The sequence below is a fragment of the Conger conger genome, chromosome 13 (assembly GCF_963514075.1).
Source record: "Conger conger chromosome 13, fConCon1.1, whole genome shotgun sequence".
Classification (NCBI taxonomy): domain Eukaryota; kingdom Metazoa; phylum Chordata; class Actinopteri; order Anguilliformes; family Congridae; genus Conger; species Conger conger.
This window is the reverse complement of record NC_083772.1, coordinates 13585934-13606092: the sequence shown is the minus strand read 5'-3', so window position 1 is coordinate 13606092 and position 20159 is coordinate 13585934. Positions and strand designations below refer to the sequence as shown.

Here is a 20159-nt window from a genome sequence, read left to right as displayed (position 1 = left end):
TTGGTTAGATGGCAATCAGTAGTCAGTACACTGACGCACTGCTCATCAGGCTGACATTAACTGTGAAAGGTACTTTGGGTAATGACTAATACCAGGAAACCAGAGAAACCGCTGATAACAGCCAAAGATCAGAAAATACTCTCACATGCCCCACTTTCTATCTTAATGCCTATAAACTTTGCTTTCAAAAAATTACAGACAAAAATCATACAACACGCAGTAAAATAAAATACATTTCAATAACACATTTTTCTAAATCTGGGTGGGGGGTTTTGAAGACAGGAAAGATCACTAGACTCAACAACAGCTTCTACCCTAACCTAACTCCTGAACAACCCCTCATTTCCCAATTATGCAGTGTTAAATCCCTGCACAACAGCGCTTTGTGGATTCTTTTGTTAAATGATGCACAAATCTGCACGGTAACGGTGCTTTTGTTAGCAGTGATTGGCCGCACCAGAGGTGGCAGCAGACATTGGTCAGATTCTCAGAGGTTGGTTCACAGTAATTGCTCCTGCTATTCAACCATGTATTCCCATTAATGTAAAAGTTTGTGTGCCCTGAGAACCATTACAGCATTTGTTGGGCACACTCTGAAGTTGTGAATTACAGCAGTAATGCCATTTGAGGAGATTGCGTCCCATAAGACAAACAGCTCTCGGCAAGCAGCCTCCATCCCCAGAGGCCAGGTGCCGTTAGTTCCCCTCCAACGTAGCTGTAAATTCTGCTTACGTGGGGAAATACTTTCCTTTCATTCCGTCCTTTACCTAGCAGCAACATTTCTTTCCTGTATTTCTCTCGCTCTCTGATATATTTTTATCCCCAGATACTCTATATGCATCATTGATTCTTGGTTTCTGTTTTTCTGGCAACGGCTGAGTCATTTCAGAAGCCAGGGCTCCTTCAATAGACAGAGGCGTTTGTTATATTTTGAATGCTCGGGCTGTTGGGAAGTTTGCTGTGATTTACAGTGCTCCATCCTGGGCACGCTTTCATTAATAGCCGTGGCCCTGATCCTTATCAGTCACTACTTTAACAACACCCCGGTGTAAAATCCAGCTATGAGCTACAGCTGTTTCAAAACAAACCAGGAACTGGTCACGCCATGTTGAGTATAGAGCTGGTCTAACAGGTCAACCAGCTGACAGCCGTTTGAAAACAGCTGTTTTTTTCAGCAGGGCATACAGGCAATTTATGCATGCAAATTATACACACGGTACAACCGTGCTCAGTCATGTCCCATTTCTGTTTTAAAACATTTACATAAGTCTTGGATATAGCCCAATCAAAACTCCTCTAACAAAGGCCTTTGACGTAGTTGGTCAGTTTCCTCTCACTGCAGCAGTCGTGACTGATATCACCCTTCTTCCGGTTACATGTGGCCTTTACTTACATGTGGCCTTTACTTACATGTGGCCTTTACTTACATGTGGCCTTCTGATACCCCTATCCCTGTCTAACCCCCCCAAAAAAAAAAAAAAAAAAAAATTGCACTTATGATGACGACTATATGTTTAGAACAGCAGTCCAGGTGTATTTTCCTAGTTCTGGATGTGATGCTTTGACTTGTGGTAGAACCTATGCACTTGTAAGTCGCTTTGGATTAAAAGCGTCTGCCAAATGACTAAAATGTAAATGTAAAAATGTACCGCGAGGGTTCACCCGGGTTCGTCTGGCCTGCCATCCCTCATGTCCCCCTGTCTTTCCCGAAAGTTCATTGTTTGTCTTAATTCGGTTATTAAGTCCCCTCATTTTGCACCTTTTTTGAATTTATCCGCATGATTTCGAGTTCTAGATTTCCAAGCGTTTTTGTTTCCCCCGGTTTGCCCGAGTTCCCTAGTTTATTGTTTTTTTGCCTTTGTGGATTTCTTTTGATTATTTATTTTCTTTTATTTTATTTTTTTGTGGATTTTTTTTCCGAGTTCCCTAGTTGTGTTATTTTTGATCGACCTCTTCAAGATTATTATTATTATTATTATTATTATTATTATTATTATTATTTCCGACCTCTCTCCCGGCCTCCTTGGGTTCCTGCAATTGGCTCCACCCTCCTGAGGTCCTCTCGTCTGACAATTTACATTTTACATTCCCTTATCCAGAGGGACATACAATGAACGCAAACTAACAACAGGGTGAGATTCATGAATCCCCAAAGGGTTTTCTTAAAGTTACGCTGAAAGAGACACTGAGTGCCGTCTCACTGGTGTCTTCATACATGCAGCTGTGTTGTGGCGTTGGCCTGGGCTACGTGCTGCTGCAGTGTTTTTCTGTTTCTTCGAATTGCTAACTCTTCACAGAATCACACAGCCTCACACAGTCTCACTTTTGTTTCCTCATATTCACCACATGACCACCTGGCCAGTGGTCAGTTAGGTTTACGGAATAGAAATTAATACTACTTTCAGTTATGTTTTTTAAATGTTATCTAATGCATTAATTACCACAAAAGATTACCATTAAAGATGGTGTCCATAGAATAATCTATGAGTTAACCCCGTCATCCCTACAACATCAGTCAAGGCAACAATATGACACACTCTGCAACTAATCCATTAATGAGCCCATGTTGCAGTATATTGTTACACTGTAGGCTACCATTAGAATGGAACAATTTGTTTTATAGATGTATGGATTCATATTTGGTTGATTGATTGGTGTTAATTAACACTTTTAAAGTTAATTCATTTATGCATTTATCTTACCGTATTCTAGTGTTACTGAAGTGATATATAGAAACCAGACGGCACCCAGCTCAAGAGTCCAGGGAACATACAGTAATGTCAGTTCATATCAATGAACTGCCAGTCCTGACATTAATGCAAAACTGTGATCCATTTGCAACTAGTTTCTGGCTATTATGTACTGTATGCTTTTGTTTTACTGGTTTAACTAAAATCTGATTAAAACCAAGGTAACAGTGGTTGCCAGGGTCTTTATTCCCAGTCTTTTTAGGTGGGCACAGCATGATGTGAAGTCCTTAAAGGCCATTTACAGTCAGAACAGCGTATGATATGGTAAGTGCAGGGAGCCTCAGCTGTGGATGTCACTCAAACTCCATCAACTGTTGTGTCCATGAACAAGGTACTGCACCGCAATTGTCTGGGGTAAAAAAATGTCTATGGTTGCATGTCATTTTCAAACTGTGCTAGTTGCAGGTTACACATTGCATGACATTACACTCATTTGGCAGACGCTGAGAGTGACATACAATAAAGTGCAAATCGTAACCAGATGTCCCTTCACCTATGATGCGTCCAGAACCGAAATGCAGCTTAAACAATGTTTGTTTATGAATCACACTATTGTGTGTGCAGGTAAAACGTTTCTGCTCAGATGGGAAATAGAGGCTCTGGTGAAAACTGGAATTGTTTTGGGAAGGCTTGACTGGAAGTGCTCTTCTCTTCAGGCATGCTCCCTCAGTGAACTGAACGACTGCCACTTGGGGTGGGCTGCCATATCTATAGAGTCTCTGGTGGACTTGGCGGTCAGTGCTGTCAGTGGATCATTGTTGGTAGTGCTGTGTTAAGCATAACCAGTCATGGTCTGGTGGTGACCGTCTCAAGTCTGCCCTCATGACTGTGTTGGCCACTGCCTCTGTTTCCCTTAGCTACGCTGCCATAGCCTTATTCTGCCGGGGTTCTCCTTATCACATGCAGGTACCTCTCCCTCCTGCTGCGATTGAACTATTACTATCTGGACCCCCCTAACAATGTTACTTTCCTCTTCTCCCTGCTCTGGGCACCTGCCTGGAGTGCTAGCCCAACTTTTCCTGCGCCCCCCCTCCAGGCCCGGAGCTCCAGCCCAAGACCAGCCGTACAACTCCCTCCTGCCACTGCTGATTCAGCTGTAGCACCAAGGCTGTCCCCTTGCCTGACAGTGCCACCTATTGGTGCTCCTGCCATCCCTCAACCTCATCTGTGCTTCAAGTTATTGGACATTTATGTACTTTTATTTAATCTGGTTTTCTGTTTAAAACCATTGTTTCTACAAACTGGAGTCAACCAGCTACAGATGGGTTCCCCTACTGAGTCAGGTTCTGCTCAAGGTTTCTTCCTGTTTCCAGGGAGTTCTTCCTTGCCACTGTTGCCCTATGTGTACTCTTGGGGCCCGGTTTCTCTGTAAAGCTGCTTTGCGATAAAGGCCCTTTGTAAAAAGCGCTATACAAATAAAATTGAATTGAATTAAATTGAATTGATTGAATATTTCATCTGGGATTCCCCCCCTCCTTGAAGCAAGGAAAGGAAAGGTCAGAAAGAAAGCATAAGATGTGGATCTGCATTGACCTGTGCATGTGGTTTGTGGCTGTCTTTGTGCAGTCTCTGACTGCTCTTATTGACGTCTATTTTGGCGGCTCCATATTGCCATGCTGACGGTTTTCCACGTTGCAACAGCCATTTCTGTTGTGTGTTTGAAGTGCCTTGGTGTCTGTCTGTGGGCGTGGGTGCTTTAGATCTGAGAAGTCCCCAGGCATTTCATGGTTTAGTTTCAGTCACTCTGAGTAAGCTGTGAATGGTTTCTGGACCAGACAACCCTTTCTAACTCCCCCACTTTCTACTGATTGTTAAAGACTGCCTTTTTTGTGTTTTGGCTTTTACTTTTTAAGATTTTATCTTAATCTTTGGAACAGCAACTCGTACTTGTGAGTCCATTCCACCTCCGTGGTTTCAGGCGGGTGTGGAAAAGCACAGGTTTTCTCAGTGTCCTTTAGCTACCCCCTGCTCATTTCCGCTCTGCAGTCTACCACCGGGACCCCTTGTCAGAGCCAGGTCAGAGCACAGGTATCGTGCTTTACGCAGTTTTGCGTGGTGAGACGGGCACCTACCAGCCACGCCGTCGTGTTCGGTAGGCCGGCTGCTCTGGCTGTGATTGCTGACGTAGCCACAGTACAACGTCTCCCCCTAGAGGCAGACTTTGGAAATGTCAATAAGTAGGAAGCAAACGATACCATTTTCTCGACGTCACTCTTGCTGAGGGAACACGAATACCAGCCGGTCGGTGTTCACTCCAGGCCCAATGATGATGATCATTAATCGCCCCAATTCAGACCTGGCAGGTGGATCAGTAAAAAGTGTTCGTACTTCTCCTGATGTGTGCTTTCCCCAGTTGCACAGCTGCAGTTCATACCAATGCCAAACGCAGATAACACTTCCAGTGAAACAATTTTTCTGAAAAGGTCAAACAGTAATCCCACACTGTCGAAAGCCACATCAGAGCTGTTTGGTGAAACATTATATCTGATGTATGATATCGGTAATGCATTGGTCAGATTTACTGAGCTTCATAGCTGCTGGTATAACTATCAGGTTTGTTCCTTCAGTGATGTCCTGTTTGTTCACTTAAAACTTGGTGATTCTAAAAAGGGATTCTAGCATAAAATATAACCAAAACATTGAAGTATATGCATATGCGGGGTTCTCATTCTGGTACAAAATGGCCACCAGTTCACTGTAAAACTGTTTGAGAACAAAAGAGGAATAGGTTTTATATAAATGCATCCATTATTATCATCGTAAACTGGAAAGTGGGCGAAAACTGCAGAAAATGTAGCGTAGTGGTTAAGGTACATGACTGGGACACACAAGGTTGGTGGTTTGATCCCCGGTGTAGCCACAATAAGATCCGCACAGCTGTTGGACCCTTGAGCAAGGCCCTTAACCCTGCATTGCTCCAGGGGAGGATTGTCTCCTGCTTAGTCTAATCAACTGTACGTCGCTCTGGATAAGAGCGTCTGCCAAATGCCATTAATGTAATAATGAATCAGCATAGACTCAAGGTTCTCCTTCACCAGTTGTTCAGGCATCACAGTATTTATTATTTTGATACTGTCGCACTTGAAAAATGTTAAATGTGCGAAGAGAGCATGAAAGTGAAAGAGTTCAGCATCTTCATAACAGCATTTTCAAACAGGAATGCTTTCGAACAGCGGTCACCAACCCTGTTCCTGGAGATCTACTGTCCTGTAGACTTTCACTCCAGCCTTAGCAAAGCACACCTCATTCAACTGCTAAAAATCCTGTTGAGCTGCAAATTAGTAGAATTAGCAGAAATGGGCTCTCTCTGTTGGTCATACAACATAACCATGAATAGAAATGATGAATAAACATGATGACTATATGTTTAGAACAACACTTCATGTGTATTTTACTAGTTATGGATGTGATGCTTTAACTTGTGGAAGAACCTATGCACTTGTAAATCGCTTTGGATTAAAAGCGTCTGCTAAATGACAAAAATGTAAATGTAAATGTAAAAAATGGAGAAATGCAGCTTCCTCAATAGGTTCCCCATCCAAGCGTTTTGCTTATATTGATTATATATGGCAAATTTACACACCTGCTTCAGTATTTTATTTTATTTTATTTTTTGCTCAATTTCAACGAGAGCTTTTTCAACAAGTATTCAGATTAACTTTTCACACATGCTTAACTTTGTTTGTCTGGAGGTGTTCCTTGTGTCAATTTGCTCAGTTAAAGCATACAACCGCAGTTCAGGTAGATACCAACACTGGCACTGAAATTCCACTGAACTGCCTTTCAATTTCCCCAACTCCCCTAAAAACCAACGAGACCATACATATGAAACCGCTCCTGAAATCAAAGAGTCGGTCATTTGCAAGAAAATATAATTGCAAGTCGTCAATCTAAAGCTGAAATATTTTTTTTTTCAAAAGAATAAAATACTTTCCAGTAAAACAACAGCAAATAGAAGTTCTCGTGCATGTTTACCCTGGCACATTTACATAGATGTGGAAGCTGTGGGACGGCCTGTAGCGTAGTGGTTAAGGTAAAGGACTGGGACACACAAGGTTGGTGGTTCTAATCCGCACAGCCGTTGAGCAAAGCCCTTAACCCTGCATTGCCTCCTGCTTAGTCTAATCAACTGTATGTCACTCTGGGTAAGAGCGTATGCCAATAATGTAATGTAATGTAATGTAATGAAGCTGAAAATGTTTTCATCTGTAGTCCCTAACCTGCATGTCTTCGGACTTGAAATCCATGGACCCATCCTGCCGTGTGTGTCAATGGTGCAGGCGGTTGTGGTAGGTTGTGTAACGGTGTGGGGAATGTTTTAATGGCACACATTAGGCCCAGGACCAACGCCCACTTTTACCCAAAGCAACATGAAGTTCACCAATGCCCACTTTTACCCAAAGCAACATGAAGTTCACCAATGCCCACTTTTACCCAAAGCAACATGAAGTTCACCAATGCCCACTTTTACCCAAAGCAACATGAAGTTCACCAATGCCCACTTTTACCCAAAGCAACATGAAGTTCACCAATGCCCACTTTTACCCAAAGCAACATGAAGTTCACCAATGCCCACTTTTACCCAAAGCAACATACAGTTGACCAATGCCCACTTTTACCCAAAGCAACATACAGTTGATTAGACAGAGACAGGGGACAGTCCCCTAGGGAAGTTAAAGCAAGCTGTTGGGCCCTTGTTGTTTTGATCTAATTGTGGCTACACTGGGGCTTGAACCACCAACCATCTGGGTCCCAGTACCTTACCTTAGCCACTAGGCTCAGCTATTGGAATGAGCCTGAAGTGTCTCTGCTCCATCTCTGGCTAGGTAAGCAGTGTTTTGGCTAGTTAAGGGGTTTGGTCATACTTTTGTGTTTGTTTGTTTGTTTGTTTGTTTGTTTGTTTGTTTGTTTAAAAAAAAAAAAAAATTCTAATTAGCCCTGGTCCTTATCTTTGTTGTACTGGTAGCAGTTGAAATTGTACTTCCCTGTAGGGTCTTTCAACGCACTTATCCCTGGTTATGGGTATGCACTTTGTTGTACGTCGCTCTGGATAAGAGTGTCTGCCAAATGCCATTAATGTAATGTAATGTAATCTCAATCAAGAGGCACCACCAGCTCCATACTGCCGCCTATGGGCCAGACAGAGGAGACAGGGGATCTGATTCTAGGCCCAGGGCTCGGATGTTAAGCAGGGCCATTCAGGTGGCACTCACCTTTATGTAATGACTGGAAATGCAGCACACTGTGAAAAGTGGGATGTTTTCTCTTTGTGCCATTTACAGCTAATGTGGCTGAAGAGGGTAATCCCCCAGAACATACAAATCAAAACTAAAAAAAAAGAAAGCAACAGCTTGTTAAAATCTTGAGATTGCCATCAGAAAGGATGGACTGAGTTTGGGAAACATGGAGCAGGAGTGTGTGCTATATAAATCCCAACCAAGTACCATTCACCATGTAGAGGATGACATCAATGCAAAATGTGCTCACATATGAATTAATTGCAATGTCAGACATAATTATGATTTTTTTAAAATAATAATTCTCAAGAAATACTTAATATGAAATATAGTTATAGTAATGTAGGCTTTTAAAGAAACAGTATGCATTTAATCAGTGCTCATCGCCCTAAATAAAAAAAACAAGAGTGAACTGCAGGCTATAATGCATGTTTAATTAGGCCTACCTCTCGCTCATCGAAGCAAAGTGCTGGGTCACAGACCGTGCTTCCTTCTGAGAACAAATGCTTATCATACCTTCACCACAGTGCACGTGCAGTCACCCTCTCCAACAGGAAATATTGCATTTTCTTCTCATAAGGAAGCCCGGCGTGACACACTTCTAAAGACGTGCATATAATGAGAACGGCCAGTAGGAAGGAATGTAAGGCAAGTTACATTACATTACGTTAAAGGCATTTAGCAGACGCTCTTATCCAGAGCGACATACAACCGGGTGCAAATCTAACCCTTTCTTTCTTTCTTTCTTTCTCACAAATTCTGTTTGTGCTGCAGTATTTTTCATGCCCTGTGCTACTGTACACTCACCCAGCACTTCATTAGGTATTCATTAGACTTATTTTGTAGACTTCTACTGCTGTAGCCTATCGACTTAGAGTTATAGGGCGGCCTGTAGCGTAGTGGTTAAGGTGCATGAAATGGTGTGCGTGAAAATCCCAGGAGACCAGCAGTTTCTGAGATAGTCAAACCATGAACAATCATTCCACAGTCAAAGTCACTTGATCACATTTTTCCACATTCTGATGGTTGATGTAAGCCACCCGCAAGGTGGGTGGTTCGATCCCCAGTGTAGCCACAATAAGATCCATACAGCTGTTGGGCCCTTGAGCAAGGCCCAAACCCTGCATTGCTCCAGGGGAGGATACTGAGACTGCTTAGTCTAAATCAACTGTAAGTTGCTTTGGATAAAAGTGTCAGCCAAATGATTGTAATGATTGTATGCATTGCACTGCAGCCAGACAATGAGCTGATTAGATAATCTGAATAAGTAGGTGTAATAAAGTGTAATGAATGTTCCAAATAAAGTACTCGGTGAGTGTTTTCCTGCACAGAAAACTATGCCGAAATGGACGATGGGGGATAGCAAAGCATTATCAACCACCTGCTCGTAACAAACCCGTTGATCACGTTTGACCGTGACAAGACTTGTAAACATCGATTCAGAGGGAGATATTTATTCGGAAACAGGGCGGAAAGTTTATTTAATACAGTTCATAACATTGACTGCAACTGAGAATGCTACAAAGCAAAGTAAACACCTTTTCCCGATATATATTTGGCTACAATAAATGCTTTATTCGAGCCAAATATATAACACCTATCATGTCACTTTGAACACAGCATACAGTGATCCCCGTAAAAAAGTCCTTACTTTATTTGTTTAGTGTGCAGTTATGACTGGTAAGATACATCTACTGAATTGGAATGAAGTTATTTCATGTTTTGTCACTGTGATGGTAAGCGTCCCGTATCTCTAACTTCAGACAGCAGCTACCGGAACCGGTCAAGCAGGCGTATCACTGCCATGCTGTTTCCCAGGTGACAGAAATTAAGAAAAGAGAAAGGTGTGGCGACGCCCACCTGGGTGAGGCGCGGAGGTTAGGTACAGACTGGGCGAATGAACGATGGCCATACAGTTGTCGCGAAGAAGCGTCAGTGTGCTGTGATTTTTCCCCTGGGGACCGAAGTGCGATCAAACCTACCTCCCACTCGCCAGCACACCTTCTCCCCAGTCCCGATGGCACAACATGACAAGGTAGGTACTGCTCCTTCTACTTGATGGACTTTTTGCCTCTTGAACCAGGTTGTATAACAAACGGGTACCTCTCAAGTACCCTCAAACAATGGGGTGGATCGTGGCACTTTATGAAATGTTTCGGTCTCCGAAGTTACAATGAACTTGTTGTGCTGGTGCTGGCCGAACAGAGGGTATTTTCTTCTTTTTACGTTGCGGTGTGTGAGTGTGTGCACGCGCATTTATTTATGTGTGCATGTCATTTCATCGTATTATCGCTGTTCACACTTCGTTGTAAAAAATATATATACATATAATAGCAGTTGATAGAACAGGTTGCTCAAATCAAGTTGCAGTCATATATTATATGATCATGTGTAGCCTATTATTTTATCCTGGGTTTGGATCACTTCGTTATGCGTCCTACTCAATTCCCGCAGTGTAGCATTTAAACTACCCAGAGCAGGAATGGAATGCGTTGATTTGTTTTATTATTGGTAGGTCCAGATTTACATTGGGAAATGTTTTGCATAAACTCGTGCTCCGAGGCCTCGATAGCCTCGATTGCTTTCCTTTATATTTTTATATACTTCTGACCGAAATAAGGGAGAAAGTCTTGGCTATAGAGGGGCTTGAGACGAGCCAGGTAATAGGGACTCTTCCTTTTCTGGGCCAGTTTAAAAAAAAGGAAAGATAGCCCTTAATATATCTTTATCTCAGTTTTTCCTGCCGTTTAATTAATTGCATTTAAATGTATGCATTTTTACAAGGGCATTCGGTTAGTCCAGTGAGAACATTCTGTACATCTCTCTTTTGTTAGATATTTCATAACCAGTCTGAATTTATAGCCTTTGGTTAATTGTTGAAACATGAGATGTCAGCTACAGGAAGAAGTCTTATGAAACCGCTTTTTACACATGTAAAGCATACGGCTTTGTGAATAATACAAATAAAAAAATACATAAAAATGTATGTATTACTATAATAATAATAATAATAATAATAATAATTATTATTATTATTATTATTATTATTATTATTATTATTATTATTACTTGTGGGTTTGATGTTATTTATTTATTTATTTATTTTATTTTTGCTGACAATTATACACCATTTTGCACAATCTGAGGGCATTGTACCACAGGCTATGTTTCCTTGTGGAAGACTGCTCAGCAGTATGGCTGTTTTCGTGTTATTGGTCTGTTTCTAATTCTGAGTTCCTGCCGAGAAACAGACACCTGAAAGATGATGATTGAAAGGAGAATCTGGCAAGGAAGCTGTGTGTGAGGCAAGTCACTGGCAGGCTTAGCTTGGGGAGTTTTGGGCATAGAATTGGTTCTGCACTGCAGTGATTGTCTTTGTGGAGGGGGGGGGTTGTTCACACCAAACTTACATTAGCTGAGCTGAAGAACAGCTGAGCTCTGTCAAGGCCTTTCACCGGCCAACTGTGAGCAGGGGACAGCAGGGGAGAAGAACAATTGGCTTTGTCTTCCTGTGGAGAGGTGGGTGGGCTTCAGCTGACCTTGTATCCTCAGGTTACTGCTCCATTAGTTCCTCCCAACAATGTATTTTACCATCCAACCCCGCCCACCCTGGGCCAAGCTGCAGGTTCAGTCATGATGATACGCTGTCACTCGAGGTCCTCCGATTGGTGGTAGCTGTCCTGTACTGTAACACACTGCGTGGCTTGCTGTGTAGAACCATTTTGGGTTTATAAAGCCAAAGTCAGTGGTTTGCTGGTGAGAGTTCTGCTACCCTTGGTCTGCTTCCTGTTTATTTGTTTGACTATTTAATCGTGCATAGCTGAGATAACTGGTGTGCATACATTGAACAATTGCCAAGAATAACAGAATGACATATAAAACCTACTGTCATCCTGGTCCATGGTAAACAGGACAGTGTGACAAATGTAATATACACTCACTTTATTAGGAACATTTTTACTTCATTACACCTACTTATTCATGCGATTATCTAATCAGCCAATTTTCTGGCAGCAGTGCAATGCATACAATCATTACAATCATTTGGCTGACACTTTTATCCAAAGCAACTTACAGTTGATTTAGACTAAGCAGTCTCAGGATCCTCCAATGGAGCAATGCAGGGTTAAGGGCCTTGCTCAAAGGCCCAACAGCTGTATGGATCTTATTGTGGCTACACTGGGGATCGAACCACCGACCTTGCGGGTGGCTTACATCAACCATCAGAATGGGCAAAAATGTGATCTCAGTGACTTTGACTGTGGAATGATTGTTGGTGGCAGAGAGGGTGGTTTAAGTGTCTCAGAAACTGTTGATCTCCTGGGATTTTCACACACACTAGTCTCTAGAGTTAGCAAAAAATCCTGCCATCAGAAGTCTAAAAAATAGGTCTAGTGCTCACTGAGTGTACAATTACAAAAATACAGGTGTTAGTGGTATAATAGCAATGTGACAACATGGTAAAATTGGCAATGGAGTCAAAAATCTACAATAAAATAAAAAGATGTGGGCTGGCGATGGGGGAATCGTGACGTCAGTGACATCACATGAGACATGAAATTCTTCTTGGTCGTTTCAAACGGGTCAGACTGCATTTGTGCTCTCCAGTACGACAGCTATGCTTGTTCTATTTTTAAAAAAAGAGACCTCACACAGCAGTCACACACAGCAGTCTTTCCGAAGTGTGTGGGGAGGATAAATGCTTTTAGGAAATGGACGCTACAACTGGCCGGTCCTTTCTCCTTCCCGCAGAGTAAAGTATAGTGGTTCTAGGGTTGCCATCAGGCTTGTATCAGCCCAAATGGTTCCATATTTCTGACTAAAGGTCTTCCTCCTTTATGTGAATTTTGTGATGTTGTATGCTTACCCTGCCCGCCCCACACACACGCACACACACACACACACACAGTATGGGAACTGGTTTCTCACTGTGCATATCTGCATTGTTTCCTGTATTTGCATATGGGTGGAGGACCCTGGCATCTGTACTGTCTCTGTCTGCTGGGTGACTCTCGCTCCTCACTCATTAACTCCCCCGGGTCCGCGGCCGTGGCCTGACCCCACAGCCCAGAGAAGTGGGCCATGACCATTTAGGAATGTTGTACGTGCCAGTTGTGTTGACTCTGCTTCGGTAGGCGGGGCCTACAGTTGTGCTGTGTCATTGAGCATTGTGGTGAGATTAAAAAATAAATTCCGTCATCTCTTTATTGACAACGAGGAAGCTAATTTACATAAAAAGTGTGCCAATCTTATCATTTGTAAACACTCCACGGATTATTTTAAATGGCAGAAAGTATTTAAACTTAATCCGGTATGCACCGCAATCTGTTCTTGCATTGACCTTGTTTTCCAGTACTCTGGTAAGAGCCAGGCCTGTCCTGATTTATTCATAGAGAAATACTCTTTGTGAGAGTACTTTTTGTATTTGTATTAGGGGCAGGGTAGTTGGAGGAAGTCAGAAGTCTGGATTTTGCAGACACATGACTGCAGTTCACGGACTGGCCTGGCAGGTCTGGTCTAAGCACCACATTCTCTCTCTGGTGGGACACCACCGACCTGCCCAACCGCGTGGGACCTTCTGCCCCCCCGGGGGGGGATACTGTACTCAATCCGAGCTGCTCAGGTGCGCACCCACAGTTGGGACAATGGGCCGGCGGTTGTATAATTCCAGGAGTGGCTCCACCGCAGGACACTGGCTTTTTGGGTCACGGGGAGCCTGTTTGTCCAGTCGCTCGGTGGAGGACGCCCTGGAAGGCTGTAATGGAGCTCGCCAGATGAAACATGAAACATGCCTCGCTCCTTTATCCTATGTTTTTGTTCATTTTGTTTCGGGTGTTTTTTCCGAGCGCGGGCAGAGATTGTTCGTTTTTGCGCCTGTTTAAGGTACCGTAGTCAGGACTTCATAGATTGTTCATTTCGTTTGTCAAAACCTCTCTTTGAGCCTGGAGAGATGGCACAGGCATTGTGAGAATATCGAGGAGAAAACAAAGACTCTCGTGTCTGAGCACTGCCAGAGTTCCGGGTGTTTCTAGCAATGTCGAAATGCAGGAGAAGTAATTCAGAAAATGATTCGTCAATCACATTTCATTAGGTAGCCTATAATACTTTGGTACACCAGAAGTGTTTTTGATAAATCGAATAGCCTCACTTGTAAATTAAGTTTCTGATATTTAGTAACTGCCACTGGCTCCACTACGTAGGTAAAAAGACCAAATGACAAAATAATAAAGAATAGACTATGAAATGCTCTAATACAATATAATTAAATACAATAGGATCATACAATATAGCATAATAATGCAATGCCAGAATTGTACACAATAGATTAATTTTTATGAAGTTAGTGAGTAGAATAATGTGTAAGGTGCATGAACATTCCATTATTGTAATATGAAACTATAATCTCAGAGAAGCCACTTCCTCCTTGTGGTTTACAGTAGGCGGAACTGGTGAGTTTTTAGCAGGTGCTCCCTCACCTGTGTTCCTTTGATCAGACTCACTCAGGACCTCAAGCTGTGGGCATTGTGGGGACTGAAGTTCTTACAGACTGTGCTTTTAATGGACGTCTACAACAGGATGTTCATTTAACCGCCCCCCCCCCTCCTCCTTTCTACAGAGTGACCTCCCTCCTCCATACTCTGAGGCTGTGCAGATCCAGCCCCCCTCTTATGGAGGGCTAGTTTATGGAATGGAGGGGCCATATCGCCTCAGCCAACCCCACTACATCCCTCAGCCTGGCCCGCCCATCCGACCCTACCCAACCCACCACATACAGCGTAAGTTTTCTTCTCCGGCTGGACCACACTCACACTCAAGTCTCTCCTTATCTCTACCTCTCTCTGAATGTAAGAATCTTATGTCTGGCGATAATAATGATAATAAAACAATATACGTAGTGATTCCCGACAATGCGCAAGAAGTTGCCTTTGCGGTACAGGCCGCTGGGCCGTTATTTCAACCGGACATCCGCTGCTGTTGTTCTAGTCCCGTGTCACAGTGCCGCCCCTCATGAGCCAGTTTGCAGGAAACGTCCACCGCCGCCGCCACCGCCGCCGTGTCATGTTTAACGGGCGGTCTGACCCTGTCCCCCCCCTGTGTCTCCCAGCTCCTCCCCGCAAGCAGAAGAGGCTGTGCTGTGGCTCGACCCGCTGCTACGGCGGCTCCGGGGTCACCGCCGCCCTGCTGGTGCTGCTCGGCGTCGCCATCTGGCTGGGAGGTGAGGCGATGCGACGGCCGACGGCCGCGGCTGTTTCGTTTCATTCGCGTTTCGCGTTCGCTGTGTCCCGGTCTTGCGGGTCAGTTGAAACCGGGAAGGTAGATTCACCGGCTGTCTCGCTGGAATGTCACGAAGCTCACCGTTATGTTAGTGAGCGGAGTTATCGCTCGGTGTATATTTCTATTTAACTCGACATTTAAGTCTTGAAAACAAAAAGAAACAGACACTGTACCTCTCTAGCCCTTACTGTGTAGTACAGTGTTTACTTCGGCCTTGTGAAATGTACTTTTGTAAATTGCTTCGGCTACAAGCTTGTGCGAAATGACTGAAAGGTTTCTCCCCCCGTGTCCCTCCGCCTCTCCGCGCACAGTGCACTACAGCTCCCGCATCCTGCTGGGCTACGGCAGCGGCGGTCTCGTCGACTTCGACGGGGGCGCTGCGGATGAAGACGGAGACGGGAACGGCGGCGGGGGGAACCGGCCCGGCCCGGCCATGCAGGACTCCTGCCCCAACGACACGGTCCTGTGCGACATGACCCGGGACTGCGAGATGGGCAGCGACGAGACCGTCTGTGGTGAGCGCACGCACGCGCACGCACGCACGCACACACGCACACACACGCACGCACGCACGCACGCACGCACGCACGCACGCACGCACAACTCTCTCACACACACACACGCACGCACGCACAACTCTCTCACACACACACGCACGCACGCACGCATGCACAGCTCTCTCACACACACACGCACGCACGGACACATGCACGCACGCACGCACGCACGCACACACAGCTCTCTCACACACACACGCACGCACACACGCACACACAGCTCTCTCACGCACGGACACACTCACACATAGCTCTCCCACACATGCACACACGCACGTGCCAGACAACCAGATTTATATTTACAGACAACTGCATATACAGACAGTGAGACAGAGGCAAAAAAGGACAGACAGACAGAGCTGAGGACTGAAACAGATGCAATCGCATCCAAAAATAGGCAGAAATGTGTAAACCAGCGTAACGATGTGTAACGGACTATGACCTCAGAAATGACAATACTGCCTCAATAATACTAACCCATCCAAAACGGCCTTCCCCTACTTCCTCTCTCTCTCTCTTTCTGCTTCTTACCTTCTGTTTGTCCTCTTCTTCCTCCATCCGTCTCTTTCCCGTCTTTCTGACCCCCATCGCTCCCCTCCCTCTCTCTGCAGTGCGGTTCGGACGGGAGGCAGGTCTGATGGTGAAGACGGCCCAGGACGGCCGTTTCCTGCCGGTGTGCTCGGAGGGCTGGAGCCAGGAGTACGCAGACAACACCTGCGCCCAGATGGGCTTCCGAAAGTAAGAGTCCCCCTGCTCCGTTACATTACATTTCATTACATTACATTGCATTACATTACATTTCATTACATTTCATTACATTACACTACAGTACATTACATTACATTACATTACATTAATGGCATTTAGCAGGCACTCTTATCCAGAGCGGCGTACAGTTGATTAGACTAAGCAATGCAGGGTTAAGGCCTTGCTCAAGGGCCCAACGGCTGTGCGGATCTTATTGCGGCCACACCGGGGATTGAACCACCGACCTTGCGGGTCCCAGTTATGGACTTTAACCACTGCGCTACAGACCGCCAGAATTCGGTTTCCTAAAGGCCCACTCGCAAAGTTTTCCTGTTTTTCAGCTTTTCATATGGTCTTGGAGCTTTTGATTTGTGTTCCATACTGATTCAGGTTCAAAAGAATAACATTTTGGTCGAAGTATGTATATTTTAGAGTCAAAGTGCAATTTTTATGAACTGTTTAGTAAAGCGATTTCCCACATGACATGACGTATGATTTGGATAATTATCGGACGTTGCTAAATGTTAACACAGAGAGCTGACCGTTTGGGGCTTTCTGGAGGCAGGGTTAGGGACTTAAAAAAAAACTTACATCACTTCTCTTTGCAAATCTTGTGGCTATTTTAGATACTAAAACCAGGAACAGAAAATGTATGCATGTGAGCCTTATGAGTAGTTATGCAGTTACTCCAGTTCCTCATTGTGAACAGCCAATCAAATGTGCATACCCTGTCCCCTCCTGGCCAAGACTAGAAAGTGAACTTTTGCTCCGGTTCAGGGTGAACTGGCACATATATACAGTATTAATTCATATTCTATCACATTTTCCACTCACAAAATTGTGTGTGTGTGTGTGTTTGTGTGCGTGTGTGTGGCATATCTGTGTGTGTGCGCGTACGTGTGTGTGGCATATGTCTGTGTGTGTTCATTCTCCCCCGCAGGAGCTATAAGACTGGAAGTATAGACAGCCAGCCCCTCACTGCGCTCACAGTGACTGCAAGAGGGTCTCGCCCCATCCACGGACTGGTCAACGTCAGGTACGGCCCCAGCATGCCTGCCTCCACAGAGACAGTGTGTTACAGCGCATTACTGTTAAACCTCACACGATTACAGTATCATAAATGCCTCATCCCCATTGGCTCTCACGCTGGCCATGACCAATGGGCACTTGTGGAGGGAGGAAGTTGACTGTGTGATCTTTGCTCTGGTGTTTCTGCATGCTCTTATGTTGCCTTGTCTCCTTTGTGTCACAGTTCTTCCTGTCCTGGAGAAAAGACCGTCTCCCTGGCGTGTGTTGGTACGAGATTTTCTAGCATTGAAACATTAGCACTTTAAAGCAGCGTGGACCATTTTGTAGGCCAGAAATTAGCAAATTCTGGAGTCTTTTGGTAAACGAATAGCTAATGGGGTCCTTGTCAGATAGACAATCTGCTTTGTCTGAGTGTGTTTCCAGAAATGACCCAGTTTCTGGTGCTCTGAATCCAGGTCACAAAACCAGGTACATGCCTGATTATGTGGGAATGCAGAACACACCTACAATGTATTAATTCAAGTGATTGTGTGTCACCGAATATTGGACGCGTCCCAATACTTTAAAGAACGTGACCTCCATTTCCCCCCCCCCCCCCCCCCCACATCACCCGGTACAGAAGATTAAAAATGTTGTGGTGTAATTATAAGCTTACCGTGAATTCCCCCGTTCTGTTTGTTCCCGCCCCGGTTCCTGCCCCGGTTCCTTTCCCGGTTCCTGCCCAGACTGTGGCAATCAGCAGTCCACTGCCCGGATCATCGGGGGCACGGCGGCCCAGGGCGGGGACTGGCCTTGGCAGGCCTCGCTGCACTATCTGGGGGCCCATGTCTGCGGAGGATCCCTGGTGGCTCCAGACTTTGTTGTGACGGCGGCTCACTGCTTCCCGAGGTCAGCGCTGACGTGCGCTGCCGCACGGCCGAAACTGGCTGCGTGTTAAAAAACGTTTAATGTGAAAAAAACTCACGTCCGTGTGGGATTCAACACGCTGTATTGACTAAAATATTTATAATGCATATTTTGTAGGGTACTGCCCCAGTGACAAGCATTTGTACCTTTTTAGGCACTTTTCATGTGTGTGTGTGTGTTTCAAGAAAGCATGGAGATTTAAAAAAAATGTGTACAGGTACTTGGTGTTCACTATAACTGGCTTTGCCACTCTTGGTCTTTTAAACGGGGAAATGCATAAATAGCCTCCAGCCCTCTACATACTCAATAGCTGCCTAGACATCATCAGTGAAGAATGCCCCTCCAGGCAATGTTCACTCTCCTGTTGTGTGGTGCTAGATTTCCTGTAGCATGGTGCTAACTCTGCTGTAGCTTGTTGCTAGTTCTACTCTGGCAAGGGATCTAGCCCTCCTGTAGCATGATGGTAGCTTGTGGTCTTGTGCAGTGTCCTCTGCACAGGTGCAGGCACTTTGGTGTGCTCCACCACTGGAGAAACTGCAGTCTTTGGCGTAGTCGCTTCATCAATGGCTCTCCCTGCTGTCTGTAGGTCCAGCCCCTCTGGATCAGACGCCTCCATTTGGAAGGTGTACCTGGGGAACTTCACCCAGGACAATCTGCCCACCCCGTACTATGTGGAGAGCATCATCCTGAATGAGAACTACGACAGCAAGACAAATGACCAGGACATCGCCCTGCTGAAGCTCACTGAGCCCGTAGCTTTTTCATGTGAGTCTGGCTATTAGTGCAGATAATGCACTTCCCTGTAGATTAGTCACGAGGGGCTCTCTGTCTATTAGGAAACATTATACTAATGTTTTTGTGTGTGTGTGTGTGTTGTTTTTTGTGTGCGTGTGTTTTGTATGGTGTGTGTGTTCCAGCCACCATCCAGCCAGTCTGTCTGCCTGCCTTCAACCAGAGATTCAGCATCAGGGATAAGTGCTGGACCACGGGCTACGGGAGGACCGAGGAAAGAGTCGGTGAGAGAGGGAGGGAGAAAGCTGTTGAGAGAGGGAGGGAGGGAGAGAGAAAGTTGGGGATGGAGGGAGGGAGAACCGGGGAGGGAGAGAGGGGAAAGGTGAGTAGAACTGGAGAATAAAAAGATGGGTTGGCAGCTGTGGAAGACACTTTCAGAGAACCAGTGGGAACTGGGATCATGTGATCATTATCTGGCAAGAGCCTGCACTGGGGAATCAAGGTCAGGGCGGACCTTGAGTGACAGCGTATCATCATGCCAAGGTTAATGGCAGACACAGATCAGTGTAACCATTCCAGGAATGTCAGCATTTGGGTTGAGTCGAGACTGCAGCATTTCTGATGGAGAGATTTGGTGTGGTGTGTTTATCTGTGTATGCGTGTGTGTATATATCTGTGTCTGAGTGTGTTTATTTGTGTGTGCGTGTGTGTATTTATCTGTGTGTGTGCGTGTGTGTGTTTATCTGTGTGCGTGTGTGTTTATCTGTGTGTGTGTGTGTGTGCAGAAGAAGGCTCCCGGACTCTGATGGAGGTGAAGGTAGACCTCATTGACACCGGTGTCTGTAACAGCAGCAGGGTCTACGACGGAAACTTGTCCAAAAACATGCTGTGTGCCGGCAACCTGGAGGAGGGGGGCAGAGACTCCT

The 20159-nt window shown here is 45.0% G+C and overlaps 1 protein-coding gene across 1 annotated transcript in view; it reads left to right on the top strand.

Annotated features, from left to right (window-relative positions):
- Nucleotides 1–9756: 9756 nt before the first annotated feature.
- The window catches only part of tmprss13a (transmembrane serine protease 13a), a 16765-nt gene continuing 6362 nt past the window's right edge, over nucleotides 9757–20159 (top strand). Inside the window, exons 1-11 of the mRNA XM_061217444.1 lie at nucleotides 9757–10022; nucleotides 14604–14763; nucleotides 15093–15203; nucleotides 15574–15777; nucleotides 16431–16557; nucleotides 17507–17602; nucleotides 17819–17862; nucleotides 18321–18483; nucleotides 19088–19266; nucleotides 19419–19517; nucleotides 20019–20159. The exon at nucleotides 20019–20159 is cut by the window's right edge and continues 5 nt beyond it. Of these exons, the coding sequence (XP_061073428.1) occupies nucleotides 9885–10022; nucleotides 14604–14763; nucleotides 15093–15203; nucleotides 15574–15777; nucleotides 16431–16557; nucleotides 17507–17602; nucleotides 17819–17862; nucleotides 18321–18483; nucleotides 19088–19266; nucleotides 19419–19517; nucleotides 20019–20159 (1462 nt within the window). The 5' untranslated portion in view covers nucleotides 9757–9884. The remainder of the gene's footprint in view (nucleotides 10023–14603; nucleotides 14764–15092; nucleotides 15204–15573; nucleotides 15778–16430; nucleotides 16558–17506; nucleotides 17603–17818; nucleotides 17863–18320; nucleotides 18484–19087; nucleotides 19267–19418; nucleotides 19518–20018) is intronic.